The 24,356-nt window shown below is 41.7% G+C and overlaps 1 protein-coding gene across 2 annotated transcripts in view; it reads left to right on the top strand.

Moving 5' to 3' along the window:
- The window catches only part of LOC121537725 (AMP deaminase 2-like), a 48,984-nt gene extending 25,498 nt beyond the window's left edge, over window positions 1-23,486 (top strand). For both annotated transcript variants that reach the window (XM_041845329.2, XM_041845331.2), the window contains exons 4-18: window positions 85-153; window positions 551-662; window positions 873-1,059; window positions 1,576-1,723; window positions 2,738-2,827; window positions 3,239-3,368; window positions 4,491-4,685; window positions 7,686-7,817; window positions 8,106-8,269; window positions 8,930-9,056; window positions 9,365-9,528; window positions 11,585-11,705; window positions 12,594-12,767; window positions 16,142-16,252; window positions 23,018-23,486. In XM_041845329.2, the coding sequence (XP_041701263.1) occupies window positions 85-153; window positions 551-662; window positions 873-1,059; window positions 1,576-1,723; window positions 2,738-2,827; window positions 3,239-3,368; window positions 4,491-4,685; window positions 7,686-7,817; window positions 8,106-8,269; window positions 8,930-9,056; window positions 9,365-9,528; window positions 11,585-11,705; window positions 12,594-12,767; window positions 16,142-16,252; window positions 23,018-23,392 (2,299 nt within the window). In that variant the 3' untranslated portion in view covers window positions 23,393-23,486. The remainder of the gene's footprint in view (window positions 1-84; window positions 154-550; window positions 663-872; window positions 1,060-1,575; window positions 1,724-2,737; window positions 2,828-3,238; window positions 3,369-4,490; window positions 4,686-7,685; window positions 7,818-8,105; window positions 8,270-8,929; window positions 9,057-9,364; window positions 9,529-11,584; window positions 11,706-12,593; window positions 12,768-16,141; window positions 16,253-23,017) is intronic.
- The last annotated feature ends 870 nt before the right edge of the window (window positions 23,487-24,356 follow it).

Below are 24,356 nucleotides of genomic sequence, written 5' to 3'. Positions count from 1 at the left end.
AAAGAGAGAATGAATAGTCAGCAACAATTTCTCATGAATCCCAATGTTGAAGTCTCTAAATACGTTTTCATTTATGTTCTTCAGGTTTGAGCCAGATATCCTTCTCCGAGCCAAACAGGAGTTCATGAAGACTGACAGCGCTACTGACCTAGAGTGAGTACAGTAAGGAGACTCGCGTTAGCTCCGCTAGCTAATGCATTGGCTTTTGCTCAGCAGGCTAACACAGTCTTGTGGCATGTATAATACCCTGGGTTTGAATCCCAGTCGGTCACATATAGTTTCTCTCATATAGTTTAGCAATATAGGCTTTAGCTCAGCGGGCAAACACAGTCTTGTCTATAAACTGTTTCTCTTCCCCTATCACCTTCATATTCAACTCTGGACCTCGAAGCCAGTTCCACTGCTTTTTTCATTCTAACCCTCTAATCAGGGATGGATTTAGACCTGGGACACCAGGTGGGTGCAATTAATTATCAGGTAGAACAGAAAACCAGCGGGCTCCAGACCTCGTAGGGTAACAGTTGACCCCTGGCCTATCGTCTTGTGTTAGATACCTGAAGGAGCAGAGCCAGGCATTCATGGACCTGTACCCCAAGGAGAAAGACCGAGAAGGAGAGAAGGAGTACCAGCGGGTCTCCATCTCTGGAGAGGAGAAATGTGGGGTAGGTCACAGAAATATCCCCAAGAAAACTCTCCATGCCATATCCTGCTGTTGGGCCTTTGAGCAAGGCACTTAGCTAACCCTTAAAAACTGTTCCAGGGGCACAGCTCATGGGTGTGGGTTAAAGAGGAAAAATATGATTGAGAAATTACAATGTACAAGTATTATTTTTCTTCTAAGGTCCGATGGCTAACCTGCCCCCTCCCTCCAGGTTCCCTTCACAGACCTGCTAGATGCTGCGAAGTGTGTGGTGAAGGCCTTGTTCATCAGGGAGAAGTACATTGGCCTGTCCATGCAGAGTTTCTGTCGGACCACAGCCAGCTACCTGGAGGAGCTCAGTGACAGACCTCTAGATATGGGCATCTACGAGGAGATCCCGGAGACCTCTGTTACTGCAGGTAAAGAAGACACACAGAGAAAGACAGACAAACAGACACGCACGCATGCACACAAACACCTAGCACAGACTGTCACTCCGTGTGCAAACTGGTAGTATTTTCATCATTGAAATTCAACATTTGAAACCGCACGCTGTCAAAGGTTATTCTGGTGTTAGCACAACTTCAAATGCCTCTCAGCCAACCATTATGCCTCTTCAGAACTAACAGTTTCATAATCATCAATAGAAGTAATTTTCACACTCCATCTGCTATCCCCCTCTACAACCTAGCAGCACAGACCGCCACGCAGTGTACAGACTGGGAGAATTATCACCATTTGAAATGCAGTGTGAACCTCGGTATGGCGCTGGCAGCATGCTTGGCCCATTCCAACCATCTGCAGGTGTTAAGGACAGAGCGAGAAGAAGTTCTGTGTCTGATGGACTAATAACTTTAATTCTACGATATACCGAACAGAAAATATAAACGCAACATGTAAAGTGTTCAGTATATATTTTTTCTACTCTATTCTAGACCTAGACCAGACGGTCCACCCTCCTGTCTCCGCCACTCACCCCTATGAGAACCAAGACACTTCCTGTATGCCTCCTGACATAGGCTACGGCTGCAACATGGTAAACGGTGTCGTCCATATCTACACTAAGAAGGACACCATGGAGAAGTGAGATCATTGGTTTCTTCCGTTAAATCTTTCTCTCACATAAATGACTTTGGTAACACTCTACTTCAAACCTGCAGGTGTAATGAATTGTATGATTCTTGGTTGGGGCCAATTCCAATTCAATTTGAAATTCCAATTCAATTCTTGAATTCACTCATGAAGTGGAGAATTTACATAGAATTAAATGTAATTTTTTTTTTTTTTAATCTTCAAGTTATTGAATTGGAATTAGATTTTTTGGACTTTTTGAATTGGAATTGTAAGCATATTTAATCTTTGGAATTGAACTGAATTTAATTGAATTGGAATATACAGTGGCTTGCGAAATTATTCACCCCCTTTGGCATTTTTCATATTTTGTTGCCTTACAACCTGGAATTTTTTGGGGGGTTTGTATCATTTGATTTACACAACATGCCTACCACTTTGAAGATGCAAAATATTTTTTGGGGTGAAACAAACAAGAAATAACACCAAAAAAAACAGAACTTGAGCGTGCATAACTATTGCACCAGATATTATTTAGGGGCTTCATAGCAAAGGGGGTGAATACATATGCACGCACCACTTTTCCGTTATTTATTTTAAATAATTTTTTGAAACAAGTTATTTTTTTCATTTCACTTCACCAATTTGGACTATTTTGTGTATGTCCATTACATAAAATCCAAATAAAAATCAATTTCATTTACAGGTTGTAATGCAACAAAATAGGCAAAACGCCAAAGGGGGATGAATACTTTTGCAAGGCACTGTACTGTATTTCCCAGTTAATGGATTTAATGCACATAGTATAAAGAATTTACTGTAGGATTTGTTTTTAATAATTTCAACCTGTATTCCTATATTTCCCGTATAGCTAGGCTGTCTGAACAGCGACAGCCTGAAAACCTGAGGGAACTGAATTCGAATTGGAATTTGTCAAATTGTGGGGATAAATATTGAATTGGGAATTGAACTCTTGGAATTGACCCCTCTTATATTGTCCCCTTAAAACATGCATTGTGGTGTCAGGAGCACAGAGTTGGAGCTTCCTTATCCAGACCTACAGGAGTACATCGCTGACATGAATGTCATGATGGCTCTCATCATCAACGGACCTGTGTGAGTACACAGACAGACCCTGTCTTTTATACTGTGTTTTGTTCTCTTGTACACTTTTATTCTTTGTTGTTTTTGTCTTTTAATGTGTCACTGTAAAGTATTGTTAATGTATTGTTTCACTGTAAAGTATCGGTCATGTATTGTTTCATTTTAAAGTATTGGTCATGTATTGTTTCACTGTAAACTATTGGTAATGTATTGTTTCACTGTAAAGTATTGGTAATGTATTGTTTCATTGTAAAGTATTGGTAATGTATTGTTTCATTATAAAGTATTGGTAATGTATTGTTTAACTGTAAAGTATTGGTAATGTATTGTTTCACTGTAAAGTGTATAGAGATTTTTTATGGACTTATAAGCATAACGTTTGATTTTATTTGACACAATGTCTGTGCTAACTCACTACCACAGGAAGTCATTCTGTTACCGTCGGTTACAGTACCTGAGTTCTAAGTTCCAGATGCACATCCTGCTGAATGAGATGAAGGAGCTGGCAGCTCAGAAGAAAGTCCCTCATAGAGACTTCTACAACATACGCAAGGTAAGTCCCTCCTAACCCTAACCCTGAACCTAACACTAACCCTGTCACACCGAGAAGTCTGCAACATACGCAAGGTAAGTCCCTCAAAGAGACTTCTCCAACGTACACAAGGTAATTCCCTCTTAACCCTAACCCTGAAACACTGACATGTGGTTTAACCTCGTCCCCAGGCTCAATTGCTATCACCGGCTGGGAACAAGATTAATTTAGCATTATTGCAGAGGTTAGGTTAGTCTCTGAGTTTAGGTTAGTATCTGAGGTCACGTTAGTCTCTGAGGTTACGTTAGTCTCTGAGGTTCTGTTAGTCTCTGAGGTTCTGTTAGTCTCTGAGGTTCTGTTAGTCTCTGAGGTTCTGTTAGTCTCTGAGGTTCTGTTAGTCTCTGAGGTTCTGTTAGTCTCTGAGGTTCTGTTAGTCTCTGAGGTTCTGTTAGTCTCTGAGGTTCTGTTAGTCTCTGAGGTTACGTTAGTCTCTGAGGTTCTGTTAGTCTCTGAGGTTCTGTTAGTCTCTGAGGTTCTGTTAGTCTCTGAGGTTCTGTTAGTCTCTGAGGTTCTGTTAGTCTCTGAGGTTCTGTTAGTCTCTGAGGTTAGGTTAGTCTCTGAGGTTAGGTTAGTCTCTGAGGTTCTGTTAGTCTCTGAGGTTCTGTTAGTCTCTGAGGTTCTGTTAGTCTCTGAGGTTCTGTTAGTCTCTGAGGTTCTGTTAGTCTCTGAGGTTCTGTTAGTCTCTGAGGTTCTGTTAGTCTCTGAGGTTCTGTTAGTCTCTGAGGTTCTGTTAGTCTCTGAGGTTAGGTTAGTCTCTGAGGTTCTGTTAGTCTCTGAGGTTCTGTTAGTCTCTGAGGTTCTGTTAGTCTCTGAGGTTCTGTTAGTCTCTGAGGTTCTGTTAGTCTCTGAGGTTCTGTTAGTCTCTGAGGTTAGGTCTGCCTCTGATGGTACTGTATGCTCCTGGGGAATATTAATGAGAGCAGGAAAGACGAAACCTTGAATGGAACCACTCTCCTCAGAGCAGGAAGGAAGAAACCTTGAATGGAACCACTCTCCTCAGAGCAGGGGGCCCATCCTCTGGTTGTATCGGTTGCGTCATGATAAAGTGCCCTAATCCATCTTCTTCTATGTCTGTGATTCCAGGTGGACACCCACATCCACGCCTCGTCCTGTATGAACCAGAAACACCTGCTGAGGTTCATCAAGAGGGCCATGAAGAAGTATCCAGGGGAGATAGTCCATGTGGAGAGAGACAAGGGACAGACGCTCATGGAGGTGTTCGAAACCATGAACCTCACAGCCTTCGACCTGAGTGTGGACACACTGGACATGCACGCTGTGAGTGGTGGTGGGTGACAGCAACATGGTCTCAGGGCAATTCATATTATTCTGTATGTCAATCTGTGACTCTCCATTTAGTATGGTATATAACGTTACGTTAGGTTACATTATGAATGGAATAACGGTCATACGGTGTCTTACATATTATAGGACTTATAGTATCATACCCGGTCGTACAATTGCATACAAATTCGATGATGTGACTTTTCATACATCTTGGAGGACATATAGTATTATACATCTTTCTCTGAGACCAGGTTGCTAGTTGCACTGTGACGACAAAGGAGAATTACGGGGAAATGTACTAGCTTTTCAATTGAATTGACCACACGTGGACTCCAATCAAGTTGTAGAAACATCTCAATGATGATCAATGGAAACAGGATGCACTGGAGCTCAATTTCGAGTCTCATAGCAAAGGGTCTGAATACTTATGTATATAAGATATTTCTGTTTAAAAAATATATAAATTAGCAAACATTTATAAAAACCTGTTTTCGCTTTGTCATTATGGGGTATTGTGTGTAGATTGATGAGGAAAACATTTAATTTAATCCATTTGAGAATTAGGCTGTAACGTAACAAAATGTGGAAAAAGTCAAGGGGTCTGAATACTTTCTGAATGCACTGTATATATTATAAACTACACCATTAGTAGGTATCATGCGTCCCGGAGGTGCTCAGACATACTTAAAGTATGGCTGGGGAGGGAGCGCGAATGGACAAGGAGGAGACAGAGGTCTTAAGTAGCTACAGTGGGGGAAAAAAGTATTTAGTCAGCCACCAATTGTGCAAGTTCTCCCACTTAAAAAGATGAGAGAGGCCTGTAATTTTCATCATAGGTACATGCCAACTGACAGACAAAATGAGAAAAATAAATCCAGAAAATCACATTGTAGGATTTTTTATGAATTTATTTGCAAATTATGGTGGAAAATAAGTATTTGGTCAATAACAAAAGTTTCTCAATACTTTGTTATATACCCTTTGTTGGCAATGACACAGGTCAAACGTTTTCTGTAAGTCTTCACAAGGTTTTCACACACTGTTGCTGGTATTTTGGCCCATTCCTCCATGCAGATCTCCTCTAGAGCAGTGATGTTTTGGGGCTGTCGCTGGGCAACACGGACTTTCAACTCCCTCCAAAGATTTTCTATGGGGTTGAGATCTGGAGACTGGCTAGGCCACTCCAGGACCTTGAAATGCTTCTACGAAGCCACTCCTTCGTTGCCCGGGCGGTGTGTTTGGGATCATTGTCATGCTGAAAGACCCAGCCACGTTTAATCTTCAATGCCCTTGCTGATGGAAGGAGGTTTTCACTCAAAATCTCACGATACATGGCCCCATTCATTCTTTCCTTTACACGGATCAGTCGTCCTGGTCCCTTTGCAGAAAAACAGCCCCAAAGCATGATGTTTCCACCCCCATGCTTCACAGTAGGTATGGTGGTCTTTGGATGCAACTCAGCATTCTTTGTCCTCCAAACACGACGAGTTGAGTTTTTACCAAAAAGTTATATTTTGGTTTCATCTGACCATATGACATTCTCCCAATCCTCTTCTGGATCATCCAAATGCACTCTAGCAAACTTCAGACGGGCCTGGACATGTACTGGCTTAAGCAGGGGGACACGTCTTGCACTGCAGGATTTGAGTCCCTGGCGGCGTAGTGTGTTACTGATGGTAGGCTTTGTTACTTTGGTCCCAGCTCTCTGCAGTTCATTCACTAGTTCCCCCCGTGTGGTTCTGGGATTTTTGCTCACCGTTCTTGTGATAATTTTGACCCCACGGGGTGAGATCTTGCGTGGAGCCCCAGATCGAGGGAGATTATCAGTGGTCTTGTATGTCTTCCATTTCCTAATAATTGCTCCCACAGTTGATTTCTTCAAACCAAGCTGGTTACCTATTGCAGATTCAGTCTTCCCAGCCTGGTGCAGGTCTACAATTTTGTTTCTGGTGTCCTTTGACAGCTCTTTGGTCTTGGCCATAGTGGAGTTTGGAGTGTGACTGTTTGAGGTTGTGGACAGGTGTCTTTTATACTGATAACAAGTTCAAACAGGTGCCATTAATACAGGTAACGAGTGGAGGACAGAGGAGCCTCTTAAAGAAGAAGTTACAGGTCTGTGAGAGCCAGAAATGTTGCTTGTTTGTAGGTGACCAAATACTTATTTTCCACCATAATTTGCAAATAAATTCATTAAAAATCCTACAATGTGATTTTCTAGATTTTTTTTTCTCAATTTGTCTGTCATAGTTGACGTGTACCTATGATGAAAATTACAGGCCTCTCTCATCTTTTTAAGTGGGAGAATTTGCACAATTGGTGGCTGACTAAATACTTTTTTTCCCCACTGTACCTCTCTTCCATCCTTGCTATTTGTACAATATTTAGTTTTCAGTTACTATATTAAAAGGGCAATCAGCAGTTGCTACATCCATTCGTGGGCTTATAAATGAATGATATGAACCCATTGATTCTTGAAGAATATTATTTATAAATGCCTCGTGAGCTTAGTTCAACTGTCATCCTCCATCAGAACCCAAAATAGAAGCTTGTTTTAGTCTAATGTTTGTAAACAAAGTAAAGTCCCGTGTAGCTCAGTTGGTAGAGCATGGCGTTTGCAACGCCAGGGTTGTGGGTTCGATTCCCATGGGGGGCCAGTATGGAAGAAAAAAAAATGTATGCACTCACTAACTGTAAGTCGCTCTGGATAAGAGCTTCTGCTAAATGACTAAAATGTAAACAAACACTGTATAGCCTCAAAACATGGTTAAAACCTTAATTTTGATATCATAGATGGTCAGTCCTTGTATTCATAACTCTGTCTATGAATTTGAGAGTGGTTCATTTTGAGAAAATAATGGATGAACAGTCGTTCTACTTCTGAGAGCTTTTTCACTGAACTAGCCGATCATTACTGCACTTTGAAGACAAGACGACTAGCTAACTTGACATCTTGACATTGATCGAGTCTCACCGTCTCCTTTCTCCTCACAGGACCGCAACACTTTCCATCGCTTTGACAAGTTCAACGCCAAATACAACCCCATCGGGGAGTCCATCCTGAGAGAGATCTTCATCAAAACAGACAACCATGTAGAGGGGAAATACTTTGGACACATCATCAAGGTGCCTTCTGAATGAGTGCATCGTCAATAATAGTAAAGGCCCTACTCTTCAGCTAGGACTCGTTCTGAAAGGGCGCTCTGACAGAGATGACAGAGAGCTATGTAGAGATAGTTTGGACCCCCTGTTGCTGCCTCTGAAACAGTACCTTCATCCAATCAGGACAAGTATTTGGATTCTAAATCCTTGTTCCAGCAGTTGTCTATACAGCTGAGTGTTGTACTGTATTCTAGTAAAAGTCGTGTAGTGCTTGGCGCCCCCTGCTGACGGGTGTGTGTCTCTGCTCCTCAGGAGGTGATGGCTGATCTGGAGGAGAGTAAATACCAGAACGTGGAGCTGCGTCTGTCCATCTACGGCCGCTGCAGGGACGAGTGGGACAAGCTGGCCCAGTGGGCCGTCAAACACCAAGTCTACTCTAACAACGTACGCTGGCTGGTGCAGGTCCCACGACTCTTGTGAGTACAACTAACCTCTATTCAAGGAGGACTCTGTCTTGTGAGTACATCTAACCTCTATTCTATGAGGACTCTGTCTTGTGAGTACAACTAACCTCTATTCAAGGAGGACTCTGTCTTGTGAGTACAACTAACCTCTATTCAAGGAGGACTCTGTCTTGTGAGTACAACTAACCTCTATTCAAGGAGGACTCTGTCTTGTGAATACAACTGACCTCTATTCAAGGAGGACTCTGTCTTGTTTGGTTTTGCCCTACTTCCCTTGACGGATTCAAAGCCCTTTCACATAGCCATGGTCATGTCAGATAAAAGTGACCAGGGTCAGTATTCAAAAAGTATCTCAGAGTAGGAGTGCCCCCCTAGGATCCGGCCCCCTCTAGGGATCCGGTCCCCCCCTAGGATCCGGTCCCCCTAGGATCCGGTCCCCCCCTCTAGGATCCGGTCCCCCCTAGGATCCGGTCCCCCCACCCCCTCTAGGATCCGGTCCCCCCTCCTAGGATCCGGTCCCCCCTAGGATCCGGTCCCCCTAGGATCCGGTCCCCCCTAGGATCCGGTCCACCCCCCTGTCCATACAACCTTGTTCATTATGATCTCAAAAGGTCAAACTGATCCTACATCAGCATCTCTCTTTGTGAGGCTTGTGTCTCTCTCTCTCCACAGTGATGTGTACCACACCAAGAAGCAGCTGGGTAACTTCCAGGAGCTGCTGGAGAACATCTTCATGCCTCTGTTTGAGGTCACCGTCGACCCCGCCAGACACCGTGAGCTGCACCTCTTCCTACAACATGTAAGTAAACAACAAGGTTTAGTGGTTCAGGTATTTAACAATGATGATGATGATGATGATGATGTAGAAGAATAAACGTCACAGGAGATGCTTTTATCCAAAGTAACGCACAGTAGTGCATGGATACATTTTTCAACCCCCAGCGGAAATCAATCCCACAATCCTAATGTTGCAAGCGCCATGCTCTACCAACTGAGCCACACAGAACCACGATGATGGCCATGACGACGATGATGACGATGGTGTGTGCATGTCTGCGTGTGTGTCTGTATGTGTGTGTGTGTGTGTGTGTGTGTGTGTGTGTTCAGGTGGTGGGCTTCGACAGTGTGGACGATGAGTCTAAACCGGAGCATCACTGCTTCAACATGGAGAGTCCTCTGCCAGCCGACTGGACAGAAGAAGACAACCCTCCTTACGCATACTACCTGTACTATATGTATGCTAACATGACCGTGCTCAACCACCTGCGCAGGTATGGGACCACATGACACTACGCCATTTACACTGATTCTAGCATTACGATGACATGTTATCTCATCACTTGGCTATGTGTGGGAACAGTAGCTAGATCAGGGCTCTGCTGGAGAGCAACCGTCCTGTAGGTTTTCAGTCCAACCCTAATCTAGCCGCGCACCTGTTTTCTAATAATTCGCTGGTTGATAAGCTGAATCCGGTTAGTTATAACCAGTGATGTACGCAAACCCTAGATTGCTGTTGCTATGTACTGGCCAGTGAGAGGTTTAGAAGCCACCGGTCGGCCATATTGGCACCCCCCCCCAGAAGGAGCAGTCCTCCATAGGAATGAATGGAATTCTACAGTATTTCAATTAAATGTTTCAAGGTAAAATTACATGTATTTAAACGCCCACACCAGTAGAAATCCACTTTTTCGAGCTGAAAGACGATGACCAGAGGTTACCCATGGTGTTGCATAATGATATACAGTGCCTTCAGAAAGTATTCATAACCCTTGACTTATTCCACATGTTGCTGTGTTACAACCTGAATTCAAAATAGATTAAATAGAGTGTATAACTCTTTCTATGGCGGATTCGCAGCCACAATTTATGGAAGATGCCAAAACAGCTTGTCGTGGAAATTCACCTCTAAGGACTCAAACTCAATGTAAATGAATCCATCTTTGTTATCACGGCCGGAGAGGTTCACAAACAATACAAGCTTGATGAGAACTCTGAAAAGGGCGTTCCCTTTCAGTCCTTATATACTGCTACACAAACAAGTCATATAAGCATGATTTACATCATTCATTATTCATTATTAACGTTGGTTCCAGCACGTGACTGAATGCTGCTTCTCTCAAAGCTGGGACCTTGAAACTGAGATACTCCTTATGGTTCCCAGAGCAATGTTCTGGGCGTACTGCCAATTGGTCTGAGGAGGAGGTCACAGTCACCTGCACGAACCAAGATAGAGTGAGAGGAGATGCTGTGTACAATTCAAGGCTATCTCTTTCCCTCACAAACTGTTTATGATTAATTAACAAGGCCATGCTGGTGGGTGGTTACCTTCAAATAAAACCCAGCCCAATAACGAAACTTAGGCTGAAAAGAGTTAGTATGTCATATCATAGGAAAAGACACCGCATTCACAAGGATTTGCACGAAGTGGGCAGTTTGGATTTGGGGTTCTACTAAGCTAACATATGGAGTTGTTTTAAGATGGTCATGCCGTGGATCATTTAGCTATTTGATTTAGAATTTCAGGACCCCTGTAGGTATAAAAAAAAAAATATTATTTGATGAAACATTGAATATGGCCTTGCTGCTATTAGCCCATAGAAACAAACGCATTGAATAACACAGTCATACATGGAAACACAGATAGTCAAAAAAATAATCAAAAGAAAGTATGTTTTGAAGTGTCTGTCCTATATCTAAGAGATTTAAGAAAGATCAGGAATTATTATTATTATTATTATTATTATTATTATTATTATTATTATTATTATTATTATTATTATACAGTGGAATGACACGTATACCTTTGACGTGGAATGACACGTATACCTTTGACGTGGAAATGCCCTATTCACTTCCATAAATTTTTCACACCGGTTTCGGGTTACCTTCAGACGAGTCTTGTGAGGCGTCGTGAGAGCAAAACACATTGTTCGTGAGAGTCTCAGCTTTCGATATTGGTTTGTAGCCCAAACTGTGAGAAGACTGATTGTCTCCTGGTCTGACAAACACCTTCCACTGCAGATGCAGAAGGGCGACCGGCGGATGCGGTGGATTGAGGCGCAGCCCATGTAAAAAAAACGGTTATCTCTAGCTTAAATAGACGGATTTCGGTGGGAATTTAAAAAACAATTCTAATTCGATTTCCGTTTGGCCACGGACATCGACTTTAGGGGGATCTTATACAGACCCTATCTCTTTCTCTGTCTGTGTAGTTGTGTTACAGTATATATATGGTTGAATCTCATCCCCACCGTACCTCTATGACTGTGTGTACAACCAATCAATCTTTCGATCGATCAATCAATGATATCTCTATGTGTGTTCTAGGCAGAGAGGTTTCAACACCCTGGTGTTGCGTCCTCACTGTGGGGAGGCGGGGCCTATCCATCACCTGGTGTCAGGTTTCATGCTGTCAGAAAACATCTCCCACGGACTGCTGCTCAGGAAGGTACTGTACCCCCTAACTCCTAGCCCCTAACTCTTACCCCGTAACTTCTACCCCCTAGGTTTCATCGTGTCAGAGAACATCTCCCATGGACTGCTGCTCAGGAAGGTACTGTACCCCCTAACTCCTAGCCCCTAACTCTTACCCCGTAACGCCTACCCCCTAGGTTTCATCGTGTCAGAGAACATCTCCCATGGATTGCTGCTCAGGAAGGTAGGCACTGGTTGGACAGCCCTCTCACAGTCACACCAGCAGCTGGTCACACTGGTCTTCACACTCACTCATACCAGTCTCTCTGTCACACACTAATACAGAGAACATGGACTGCTGCTGAGGAAGGTACTGTACGCTTGTCTTCAACCCCAATTCCCCTACCACCTACTCTCTAAACAATAGACACTGGTGTTCACATGGACTGCTGCTGAGGAAGGTACAGTATGGTTCTCTCTCTCTCTCTGTCGCTCGCTCACTCACGCACTCACTCAAGCACTTACTCTGGATAAGCACAACTGAACATCTCCCATGAATTCCTGCTTAGAAAGGTACTGACTATTTCACACAACGAGGACAAGGCCTCAGTCATCTACTCTAGTCCAGGGGTATTCAACTCTTACCCTACGAGGTCCGGAGCTTGCTGGTTTTCTGTTCTACCTGATAATTAATTGCACACGCCTGGTGTCCCAGGTCTAAATGAGTCCCTAATTTGAACAATGAAAAAATGCAGTGGAACTGGCTTCGTGGGCCAGAGTTGAGTTTGAGGGCCCTACTATGACCTTGTGAACCATCTGAGCCCAATTGTTGTTTTTTGTGTGTTTTCAGTCACAAGGGACCACGGACCACAACAGAACATATAACACAAAATCATCTCCTCCCGTCTCTTCTCTCCTCCAGGCCCCCGTCCTGCAGTACCTCTACTACCTGGCTCAGATCGGCATCGCCATGTCTCCTCTCAGCAACAACAGTCTGTTCCTCAGCTACCACCGGAACCCCCTGCCTGAGTATCTGTCCAGGGGACTCATGGTCTCGCTGTCCACTGACGACCCTCTGCAGTTCCACTTCACTAAGGTTGTTCATGTGACTCAACTGTAATATCGTTGACAGAGTGCTTCCACGCAACACTATGCCTGCGTCCTGAATGGCAATTTGGTCAAAAGTAGTGAATTGTACTGTACAGGGAAGTTAGTGCATTATATATACGATGCCATTTGAATGGATAAAAGCTTTGCTGTACCAGTGTCTGTAGGCTTTATATGAAGAGTTGATTTCCAAAACGCTATACAGTGGGGAGAACAAGTATTTGATACACTGCCGATTTTGCAGGTTTTCCTACTTACAAAGCATGTAGAGGTCTGTAATTTTTATCATAGGTACACTTCAACTGTGAGAGACGGAATCTAAAACAAAAATCCAGAAAATCACATTGTATGATTTTTAAGTAATTAATTTGCATTTTATTGCATGACATAAGTATTTGATACATCAGAAAAGCAGAACTTAATATTTGGTACAGAAACCTTTGTTTGCAATTACAGAGATCATACGTTTCCTGTAGGTCTTGACCAGGTTTGCACACACTGCAGCAGGGATTTTGGCCCACTCCTCCATACAGACCTTCTCCAGATCCTTGAGGTTTCGGGGCTGTCGCTGGGCAATACGGACTTTCAGCTCCCTCCAAAGATATTCTATTGGGTTCAGGTCTGGAGACTGGCTAGGCCCTCCAGGACCTTGAGATGCTTCTTACGGAGCCACTCCTTAGTTGCCCTGGCTGTGTGTTTCGGGTCGTTGTCATGCTGGAAGACCCAGCCACGACCCATCTTCAATGCTCTTACTGAGGGAAGGAGGTTGTTGGCCAAGATCTCGCGATACATGGCCCCATCCATCCTCCCCTCAATACGGTGCAGTCGTCCTGTCCCCTTTGCAGAAAAGCATCCCCAAATAATGATGTTTCCACCTCCATGCTTCACGGTTGGGATGGTGTTCTTGGGGTTGTACTCATCCTTCTTCTTCCTCCAAACACGGCGAGTGGAGTTTAGACCAAAAAGCTATTTTTTTGTCTCATCAGACCACATGACCTTCTCCCATTCCTCCTCTGGATCATCCAGATGGTCATTGGCAAACTTCAGACGAGCCTGGACATGCGCTGGCTTGAGCAGGGGGACCTTGCGTGCGCTGCAGGATTTTAATCCATGACGGCGTAGTGTGTTACTAATGGTTTTCTTTGAGACTGTGGTCCCAGCTCTCTTCAGGTCATTGACCAGGTCCTGCTGTGTAGTTCTGGGCTGATCCCTCACCTTCCTCATGATCATTGATGCCCCACGAGGTGAGATCTTGCATGGAGCCCCAGACCGAGGGTGATTGACCGTCATCTTGAACTTCTTCCATTTTCTAATAATTGCGCCAACAGTTGTTGCCTTCTCACCAAGCTGCTTGCCTATTGTCCTGTAGCCCATCCCAGCCTTGTGCAGGTCTACAATTTTATCCCTGATGTCCTTACACAGCTCTCTGGTCTTGGCCATTGTGGAGAGGTTGGAGTCTGTTTGATTGAGTGTGTGGACAGGTGTCTTTTATACAGGTAACGAGTTCAAACAGGTGCAGTTAATACAGGTAATGAGTGGAGAACAGGAGGGCTTCTTAAAGAAAAACTAACAGGTCTGTGAGAGCCGGAATTCTTACTGGTTGGTATGTGATCAGATACTTATGTCATGCAATAAAATGCAAATTAATTACTTAAAAATCATACAATATGATTTTCTGGATTTTTGTTTTAGATTCCGTCTCTCACGGTTGAAGTGTACCTATGATAAAAATTACAGACCTCTACATGCTTTGTAAGTAGGAAAACCTGCAAAATCAGCAGTGTATCAAATACTTGTTCTCCCCACTGTATATACAAATATTTCACATTTGTGTTTTTATCATCAGAAATGAATGGGTACCTTCACATGTTTGTCAAATATTACTGTTCTCTGATTTGTAATTCATAGATTTTAGATGGGTATTAAAATGTGCTTTTTTTTGCAAAACGCTAGCCATATCCATTGTTTAGCTAGAATGGAATCTTTGCAAAAAAAACATGATTACTGTATTTGTCTCTCTCAAATGAAACCATCAAGTGATAGATTTTAAACAAATACATGTCTATCATTGAACAACCCCATGCCATCATTAGATAGTGAAAAAAACACATCAATCTCTTTCATAATAAAAAAATTAAAATAATAATAATTTCTTTAAACAATAAATGCTAATTTACCAACATTTCTGAAAATGTGTATATATAGCGTTTTGGAATAAAACTCTTCATATGCTCTACACACAAAATACAGTCAGTTGGTAGATAGTGTAGATGACCGTAATGACTACTTAACACAACACAATGAATGGATAAAAACCCTTGCTGTGCCCCACAAAATACAAAATCGCAGCTGTATAGATACAGTGGGTATAGAAAGTCACCACCCACCTCTCAAAATGTTCACCTTTTGTTGCCTTACAGCCTGAAATGAAAACACATAAAATCAGACTTTATTTACACACAGTAACCCACAATAACCCACAATATCCAAGTGAAAATAAATAATTTTTAAAAAACTCTGAAAATTAATTAAAATTAAAACAGTGCCATACACCTTCCACTTCTTAATAATGGTCTTAACTGTGCTCCGAGGGATAGACAAAGCCTTTTCAATATTTTTATATCCATCCCCTGACTTGTGCCTTTCCACAACTTTATCTCGTAGATCTTTTGAAAGTACCTTTCAGCCCATGGTGGATTATTTGCTTTGAATTGCACTACTAAGCAGTGGAGTCCTCTATGAACAACTGCTTTTATTCTGAACTAATCAAAGTCACTACAATTGATCACAGATGGAATTAGCTTGAGTTTTGATCTGGAAAATGGTTGGTTATACCTCAGCAAGTTTGCAATTGCAATTCTAAGGGGGGGTTTCACTTACCCAAATAGGGTATTTTACTGTTTTGATTTAAATTAATTTTCAGAGGTTTAAAAAAATTAATAATGACACTTGGATATTGTGGGTTACTGTGTGTAAATAAAGCCGGAAAAAGTCTGATTTTATGTGTTTTCATTTGTAAGGCAACAAAGCGTGAACATTTTGAAAGGGGTTGGTGGCTTTCTATACCCACTGTATACTGTAAGTTGTTCTGAAGAATAGGGTTGTGTTCTGTTACTTACTATAACTATGAGTATGTGGAGGATATTGCAGATATGGGTAACATACTATAACAGTATCGTGGAAGTATCGCAGGCGATCCGTGTCAACATTTAAAAAGGGTTTACTGTGAATGCATTTTCCGCGAATGCGGGAACATTGCCTTTAATTTTCAATCGAGCTAAAATATGGATCTTCCGCGATACGGACTGAATCCAGCCCTAAGTCTGTAAATGATTGTCTTGTATCGATACTGTCCCTTTCCAGGAGCCCCTGATGGAGGAATACAGCATCGCTGCTCAGGTGTGGAAGCTCAGCTCCTGTGACATGTGTGAGCTGGCCAGGAACAGTGTTCTGATGAGCGGCTTCTCCCATAAGGTAACCTTACCACTGCTGTTTAGAGCAATATCTTCTCTCTACATTCCTACATGACCTACATTGTTATGGATGTATCAAAATACATGTCACTAGAAAACAGCTTAAACAAATGCAAATGCAGCTACTTTGTTGTTATTCTGGCTGCACTGTTTGACGTGACTGTAAGTTAGCCGTAGTTGGCTAGCTAGCAAGCAAGCGATAAGAACGTTGCCAGCCAGTATGGCAATAGAACATTTAGAACGAACGACTGGGTCATAGATTCAGAACAAAAATACTTAACTACTGGGTCGCGTTTCTGGCAACCGAACGACAAGCCGGCTTGGGTAGCAACCCTAGATTTGTGTCAGGACTATATCTCGTGGAAGGATGAAATAGTATGAATAAATTCATCAATATAACATTTTTAAACACCTGCTTCTCGTGCATTATCACTTAATTATCTATTAATGACATGATCTACATCAGTGGTTCTCAAACTGTGGGGCGCGCACCACATAGGGGTCGGCCAGCCAGTATCTGGTGTGACCACCATTTTCCTCATGCAGCGCAACACATCTCCTTCGCATAGAGTTGATCAGACTGTTGATTGTGGCCTGTGTAATGTTGTCCCACTCCTCTTCAATGGCTGTGCGAAGTTGCTGGATATTGGCATTGGCGGGAACTGGAACGCGCTGTCGTACACGTCGATCCCGAGCATCCCAAATGTGCTCAATGGGTGACATGCAGGCCATGGAACAACTGGGACATTTTCAGCTTTCAGGAATTGTGTACAGATCCTTGTGACATTATCATGCTGAAACATGAGGTGATGGCGGCAGATGAATGTCACGACAATGGACCTCAGGATCTCGTCACAGTATTTCTGTGCATTCAAATTGCCATTGATAAAATGTGATTGTGTTCATTGTCCTTAGCTTATGCCTGCCCATACCATAACCCTATCGCCACCATGGGGCGCTGTTCACAACGTTGACATCAGAAAACACGACATACACATTGTCTGCGGTTGTGAGGCCTGTTGGACGTACTGCCAAATTCTCTAAAACGACGTTGGTGGCGGCTTATGGTAGAGAAATGATCATTAAATTCTCTGGCAACAGCTCTGGTGGTTTTAGAGTGCCCTTTTATTGTCCCCAGCACAAGGTGCATCTGTGTAATGATCATGCTGTTTAATCAGCTTCTTGATATGCCACACCTGTCAGGTGGATGGATTATCTTGGCAAAGGAGAAATGCTCACTAACAGGGATGTAAACAAATTTGTGCACAAATAGTTTGAGAAATAAGCTTTTTGTGCATATGGAACATTTCTGGGGTCTTTTATTTCAGCTCATGAAACATGGGACTAACATTTTACATGTTGCGTTTTATGTTTTTATTCAGCATATATATACAGTACCAGTCAAAAGTTTGGACACACCTACTCGTTCAAGGGTTTTTCTTTACTTTTCTATTTTCTAAATTGTAGAATAATAGTGAAGACATCAAAACTATGAAATATCACGTATGGAATCATGTAGTAACCAAAAAAGTGTTAAACAAATCAAAATATATTTTAGATTTTAGATTCTTCAAAGTAGCCACCCTTTGCCTTGATGACAGCTTTGCACACTCTCGGCATTCTCTCAGCCAGCTTCATGAGGAATGCTTTTCCTACAGTCTTGAAGGAGTTCCCACATATGCTGAGCACTTGTTGGCTGCTTTTCCTTCACTCTGCGGTCCAACTCATCCCAAACAATCTCAATTAGGTTGAGGCCGGGTGATTGTGGAGGCCAGGTCATCTGATGCAGCACTCCATCACTCGCCTTCTTGGTGAAATAGCTCTTACACAGCCTTGGGTCATTGTCCTGTTGAAAAACTAATGATAGTCCCACTAAGCGCAAACCAGATGGGATGGCGTATCGCTGCAGAATGCTGTGGTAGCCATGCTGGTTAAGTGTGCCTTGAATTCTAAATAAATCACTGACAGTGTCACCAGCAAAGCACCCCCACACCATCACACCTCCTCCTCCATGCTTCACGGTGGGAACCACACATGTGGAGATCATCTGTTCACCTACTCTGCGTCTCACAAAGACACGGCGATTGGAACCAAAAATCTCAAATTTGGACTCATCAGACCAAAGGTCAGATTTCCACCGGTCTAATGTCCATTGCTCGTGTTTCTTGGCCCAAGCAAGTCTCTTCTTATTATTGGTGTCCTTTAGAAGTGGTTTCTTTGCAGCAATTCGGCCATGAAGGCCTGATTCACGCATTCTCCTCTGAACAGTTGATGTTGAGATGTGTCTGTTACTTGAACTCTGCGAAGCATTTATTTGGGCTGCAATTTCTGAGGCTGGTAACTCTAATGAACTTATCCTCTGCAGCAGAGGTAACTCTGGGTCTTCCTTTCCTGTGGCAGTCCTCATGAGAGCCAGTTTCATCATAGCACTTAATGGTTTTTGCGACTGCACTTTAAGAAACTTTCAAAGTTCTTGAAATGTTCCGATTGACTGACCTTCTTGCTTATTTGAGCTGTTCTTGCCATAATATGGACTTGGTCTTTTAACAAATAGGGCTATCTTCTGTATACCACCCCTACCTTGTCACAACACAACTGATTGGCTCAAACATATTAAAAAGGAAAGAAATCACACAAATTAACTTTTAATAAGCCACACCTGTTAATTGAAATGCATTCCAGGTGACTATCTCATGAAGCTGGTTGAGAGAATGCTAAGAGTGTACAAAGCTGTGTTGATAGGGGACAGAATGCGGTCGGACCATCATATAATAGGCATATACATTACTCTTACTGAATTTCCACGTGGGCGAGGATATTGGAAATTTAATCAAAGCCTATTGGATGATAATTTATTTATAATTAATTTATAACTGACTTTTTCCAACATAACATAGGTACAGCGAATCCCCTTATTGTATGGGACACCTTTAAATGTGCCTTTAGAGGTCATGCAATTCAGTACTCATCTTGAAAACAAAAGCAATTTAGGTCAAAAGAGTTTATACTAAGAAAGGAAATAGAAAGTCTAACAGAACAGATAGATGGCAATAAAAACTGTAACATAGAGGCTCAGAATAAATTAGAGGAAAAACAAAAAGAAATTGAGAAACTTATTCAAGAAAGATCAAGTGTAATATATCATAAAAATAAAGCAAACTGGATGGAATATGGGGAAAAATGCACAAAATTATTTTTTAATCTTCAACATAGGAATGCTACCAAAAAGAACTTAATGAAACTGGTTACAATTGACGGAGTCACCCATAATTCACCAAATGATATTTTGAAGGAAGAAACAAAGTACTTTAAGCATATGTTTTCTTTTCAGTCGCCTCCATCTCCTCTAACTGAAGCTAATTGTAGAGATTTTTTTCTATTGATAATGTCAAATTAACAGCCACACAGAAAGACTCATGTGAAGGTGAAATTACAGAGGAGGAACTTCTGGATGCAATTAAAGACTTTAAGTCTGGGAAAACTCCAGGGTTGGATGGCATACCAGTCGAGGTATACCAAACCTTTTTTGATATACTAAGAGGACCGTTATTAGCATGTTTTAACCACTCCTATGTAAATGGTAGATTATCTGACACTCAAGAAGAAGGTCTGATCTCATTATTACTGAAACAGGATACAAGTGGAAAATATAAAGATCCAGTCCATTTACAAAATTGGAGGCCCCTTACACAAAATGTATAGCGCATAGAATTAAAAAGGTATTGTCGGATATTATTCATTCTAATCAGACATGTTTTTTACATGGAAGAGACATTGGAGATAATATAAGGCAAGTATTGGAAACAGTAGAACACTATGGAAAATATGGGAAACCAGGCCTGCTATTCATAGCAGACTTCGAAAAGGCATTTGATAAAGTTCGAGTGGGGTTTATATATAAATGCCTGGAGCATTTCAATTTTGGAGAATCTCTTATAAAATGGGTCAAAATCATGTATAGTAACCCTAGGTGTAAAATAGTAAATAATGGCTATTTCTCAGAAAGTTTTAAACTGTCAAGAGGAGTGAAACAAGGTTGTCCACTATCGGCATATCTATTTATTGTGGCCATCGAGATGTTAGCTATTAAAATCAGATCCAATAATAATATCAGAGGATTAGAAATCCAGGGCTTAAAAACAAAGGTGTCATTGTACGCTGATGATTCATGTTTTCATTTAAATCCACAACTAGAATCCCTCCACAGCCTCATAGAGGATCTAGATACATTTTCTAACCTCTCTGGATTACAACCAAATTATGACAAATGTACTATATTACGTATTGGATCACTAAAAAATACAATTTTTACAATACCATGTAGTTTACCAATAAAATGGTCTGATGGTGATGTGGATATACTCGGAATACATATCCCAAAGGAAATAAATGATCTCACTTCAATACATTTTAATAGAAAGTTAGCAAAAATAGATAAGATCTTACTACCATGGAAAGGAAAATACCTGTCAATTTGTGGAAAAATCACCCTGATTAACTCTTTAGTATTATCCCAGTTTACCTATTTGCTTATGGTCTTGCCTACGCCTAGTGAACAGTTTTTTAAAATTATATGAGAAAAAAATATTCAATTTTATTTGGAACGGCAAGCCAGACAAAATTAAAAGGGCATATTTATATAATGAATATGAATTCGGAGGACAGAAATTATTAAATATTAAAGCATTAGACCTATCACTAAAAGCTTCAGTCATACAAAAGTTATACTTAAATCCGAACTGGTTCTCAAGCAAATTAGTAAGATTGTCTCACCCAATGTTCAAGAAAGGCCTTTTTCCCTTTATTCAGATTACAACAACTCATTTGCAGTTATTTGAAAAGGAAATCATCTCCCAAATATCACTATTTCTAAAACAAGCCATAGAAAGTTGGTTGCAATTTCAATGTAATCCTCCAGAAACGACAGAACAAATAATGCAACAAATATTGTGGTTAAATTCAAATATACTAATTGACAAAAAAACTTTAATTTTTGACAGAATGTTTAAAAAAGGTATAATCTTCGTAAATGATATCATCGGTAGGACTGGTGGAGTTATGTCGCACATGCAGCTAACAAAAACATATGGAAATGTCTGCTTTACCCAAAATTACAACCAAATAATTGCAGCCTTACCGCAAAAGTGGAAGAGGAAAGTGGAAGGGGGAGAAAGTAAGGAACTTGTCTGTCGGCCTTGCATTAAAGAACATAATTGGTTAAGGAAAACTGTGATAAATAAAAAAGTATATCAGTTTCACTTAAGGACTAAAGAATTGACAGCCGTCCCATATAGATAGCAAAATAGTTGGGAAGAGATTTTTGACGTACCGATCCCATGTCATAGTGTTTATGAACTGACACGCAAAACGACACCGGATTCAAAAATTAGAATCTTTCAATTTAAATTATTATATACAATTCTTGCTACCAATAGAATGTTATTTATATGGGGGATACAATCTTCCCAGCTCTGCAGATTTTGCTGTGAAGAGACAGAATCATTAGATCATTTGTTTTGGTTCTTTCCATTTGTAGCTTGTTTTTGGACACAGGTCAAGGAATGGCTAAAGGATTGCAATATTTACCTGGAACTAACCTTGCAGTTAGCATTACTGGGTGATCTGAAAAGTCATAGTCAATCGATCAATAATATAATAATACTTTTAGCAAAAATGTTTATTTTTAATTCACAATCTGTAGAAGCAATGAGAATAGAAAGGTTCAGAACTTTTGTAAAACATCACAGTACGGTTGAAATATATATGGCAAATAGAAATCCTATATGGATGGTGTTAAGAGATAGATGGGAGGTATTGAATAGAGTTGATGGATGGGACTAATAACAAATAACAACAAATAATAACAAAGATAGCTAATAATGTAAGCATACTGTGTCCATAATAAGTATATAGGTTGTATGTTGGGAGCTTTTGGGAAAGAGCACAGTTAGAAAGATATGGCATATAGAAGCAAACCGGATGGACATCATGAAAATGATCGGAGAAAAATAATATATATATATATAATAGAATTATTGTAAAATGAACTGTGTCCATAAGGTGTAGATAGTAAGTATAGACCAGAAGTAGAGGCCTGGGCATTGTTGTTCACTAATTTACTCCAAGTAGGGAAAGGATGGCGGGGTTGAAAAGTAATAAAGTGGAGTATATATATAAAAAACATGGGGGATTGGAAGTGATGCAGACAATTACATTGATAGAAGATACAACCTATCTGCAATATTAAGCTGATCCTGATTCTCTGCAACCCCATGACAAAATGTGTAGAATTGCAGGAAATAAGCTTTAAACCTGTTAAATGTTCTCCCCGCCAACAAGAGGGGTGTGAACCGTTTGTGTCATGAACAGTGCTTGTACACATAGAAATAGACGTGGCGCATGCAGGGGGGGGGGGGCGCAGGATGTTCCCCAATGCTGGAAGGGGGGGTCTGAGTGAAAAAGTTTGAACCTCTGATCTACATGACTAAATTGACTCTTTATCTACCTAGGCCTGTTCCTAAGTATTTCTACTCCTCATTTACATTTTAGTCATTTAGCAGATGCTCTTATCCAGAGCGACTTACAGGAGCAATTAGGGTTAAGTGCTTTGCTCAAGGGCATATCGACAGATTTGTCACCTAGTCGGCTCGGGGATTAGAACCAGCGACCTTTCGGTTACTGGCACAACGCTCTTAACCACTAAGCTACCTGCCGCCCTATTTCCAGCCATTTCCCATGTTAATTACCCTTCCCTTTCTCTCTCCAGGTGAAGAGTTACTGGCTGGGCCCTCACTACATCAAGGAGGGGCAGGAGGGAAACGACATCCGACGCACCAACGTCCCTGACATCCGTGTGGAGTACCGCTATGAGACCATGTGTGAAGAGCTTAACCTCATCACCCAGGCCATCCACACAGAGGAGCTGGAGGCCATCCACACAGAGGAGCTGGAGACCATCCACACAGAGGAGCTGGAGACCATCCACACAGAGGAGCTGGAGGCCATCCACACAGAGGAGATCCACACAGAGGAGCTGGAGGCCATACACACAGAGGAGCTGGAGGCCATCTACACAGAGGAGATACACACAGAGGAGCTGGAGGCCATCCACACAGAGGAGATCCACACAGAGGAGGTGTAGGCCATGCTGTGTATGGGGCCTGTGTAGGGGAGAGAGGAGGGAGGAGGACCAGGGAAGAGGAGGGAGGAGGACCAGGGAAGAGGAGGGAGGAGGAGCAGGGAAGAGGAGGGAGGAGCAGGGAAGAGGAGGGAGGAGCAGGGAAGAGGAGGGAGGAGGACCAGAGAATTGGAGGGAGGAGGACCAGGGAAGAGAAGGGAGGAGGACCAGGGAAGAGAAGGGAGGAGGACCATGGAAGAGGAGGGAGAAGGAGCAGGGAAGAGGAGGGAGGAGGACCAGGGAAGAGAAGGGAGGAGGACCATGGAAGAGGAGGGAGAAGGAGCAGGGAAGAGGAGGGAGGAGGACAGTCCCCAGTCTTGAGGAAACAAGACTAGAGCTGTGCCACACTAGAGTACCAGAATGCCCCAAAACATTGCTTCATACTAAATGGTATGTGAATGTGGATATTGGAAGATACCCAATCATTCACTTCATATCTCTTCATATCACTTCATATCTCTTCATATCACTTCATATCTCTTCATATCACTTCATATCTCTTCATGTCTCTTCATATCACTTCATATCTCTTCATATCACTTCATATCTCTTCATATCTCTTCATATCACTTCATGTCTCTTCATATCACTTCATATCTCTTCATATCTCTTCATATCACTTCATATCACTTCATATCACTTCATATCTCTTCATATCTCTTCATATCTCTTGTTATCAAACCCATTGCCAGGACAGAGTAGGGAATATATATACTTTTTTTTAAAGGAAAATCTGGCAGATATGGGTTGATAGAAAGAACTGTGTGAGAGACATGGAAGAGATCTGGGCAATGCAGTATGAGTGAATGAATCTATTCCTGTCTGTCAAAATTATTTGTAAATTTTTACTGTGTAAATGTTACTTGTCACTGTGATATCATTTCTGAATTTATTTATTTGCAAGTGAATAGGCTACATATTATTTTAA

Source organism: Coregonus clupeaformis, chromosome 24, assembly GCF_020615455.1.
Source record: "Coregonus clupeaformis isolate EN_2021a chromosome 24, ASM2061545v1, whole genome shotgun sequence".
Lineage (NCBI taxonomy): Eukaryota > Metazoa > Chordata > Actinopteri > Salmoniformes > Salmonidae > Coregonus > Coregonus clupeaformis.
Note: the sequence above shows the minus strand (reverse complement) of the source record. Positions and strands in the feature narration are given on the sequence as shown.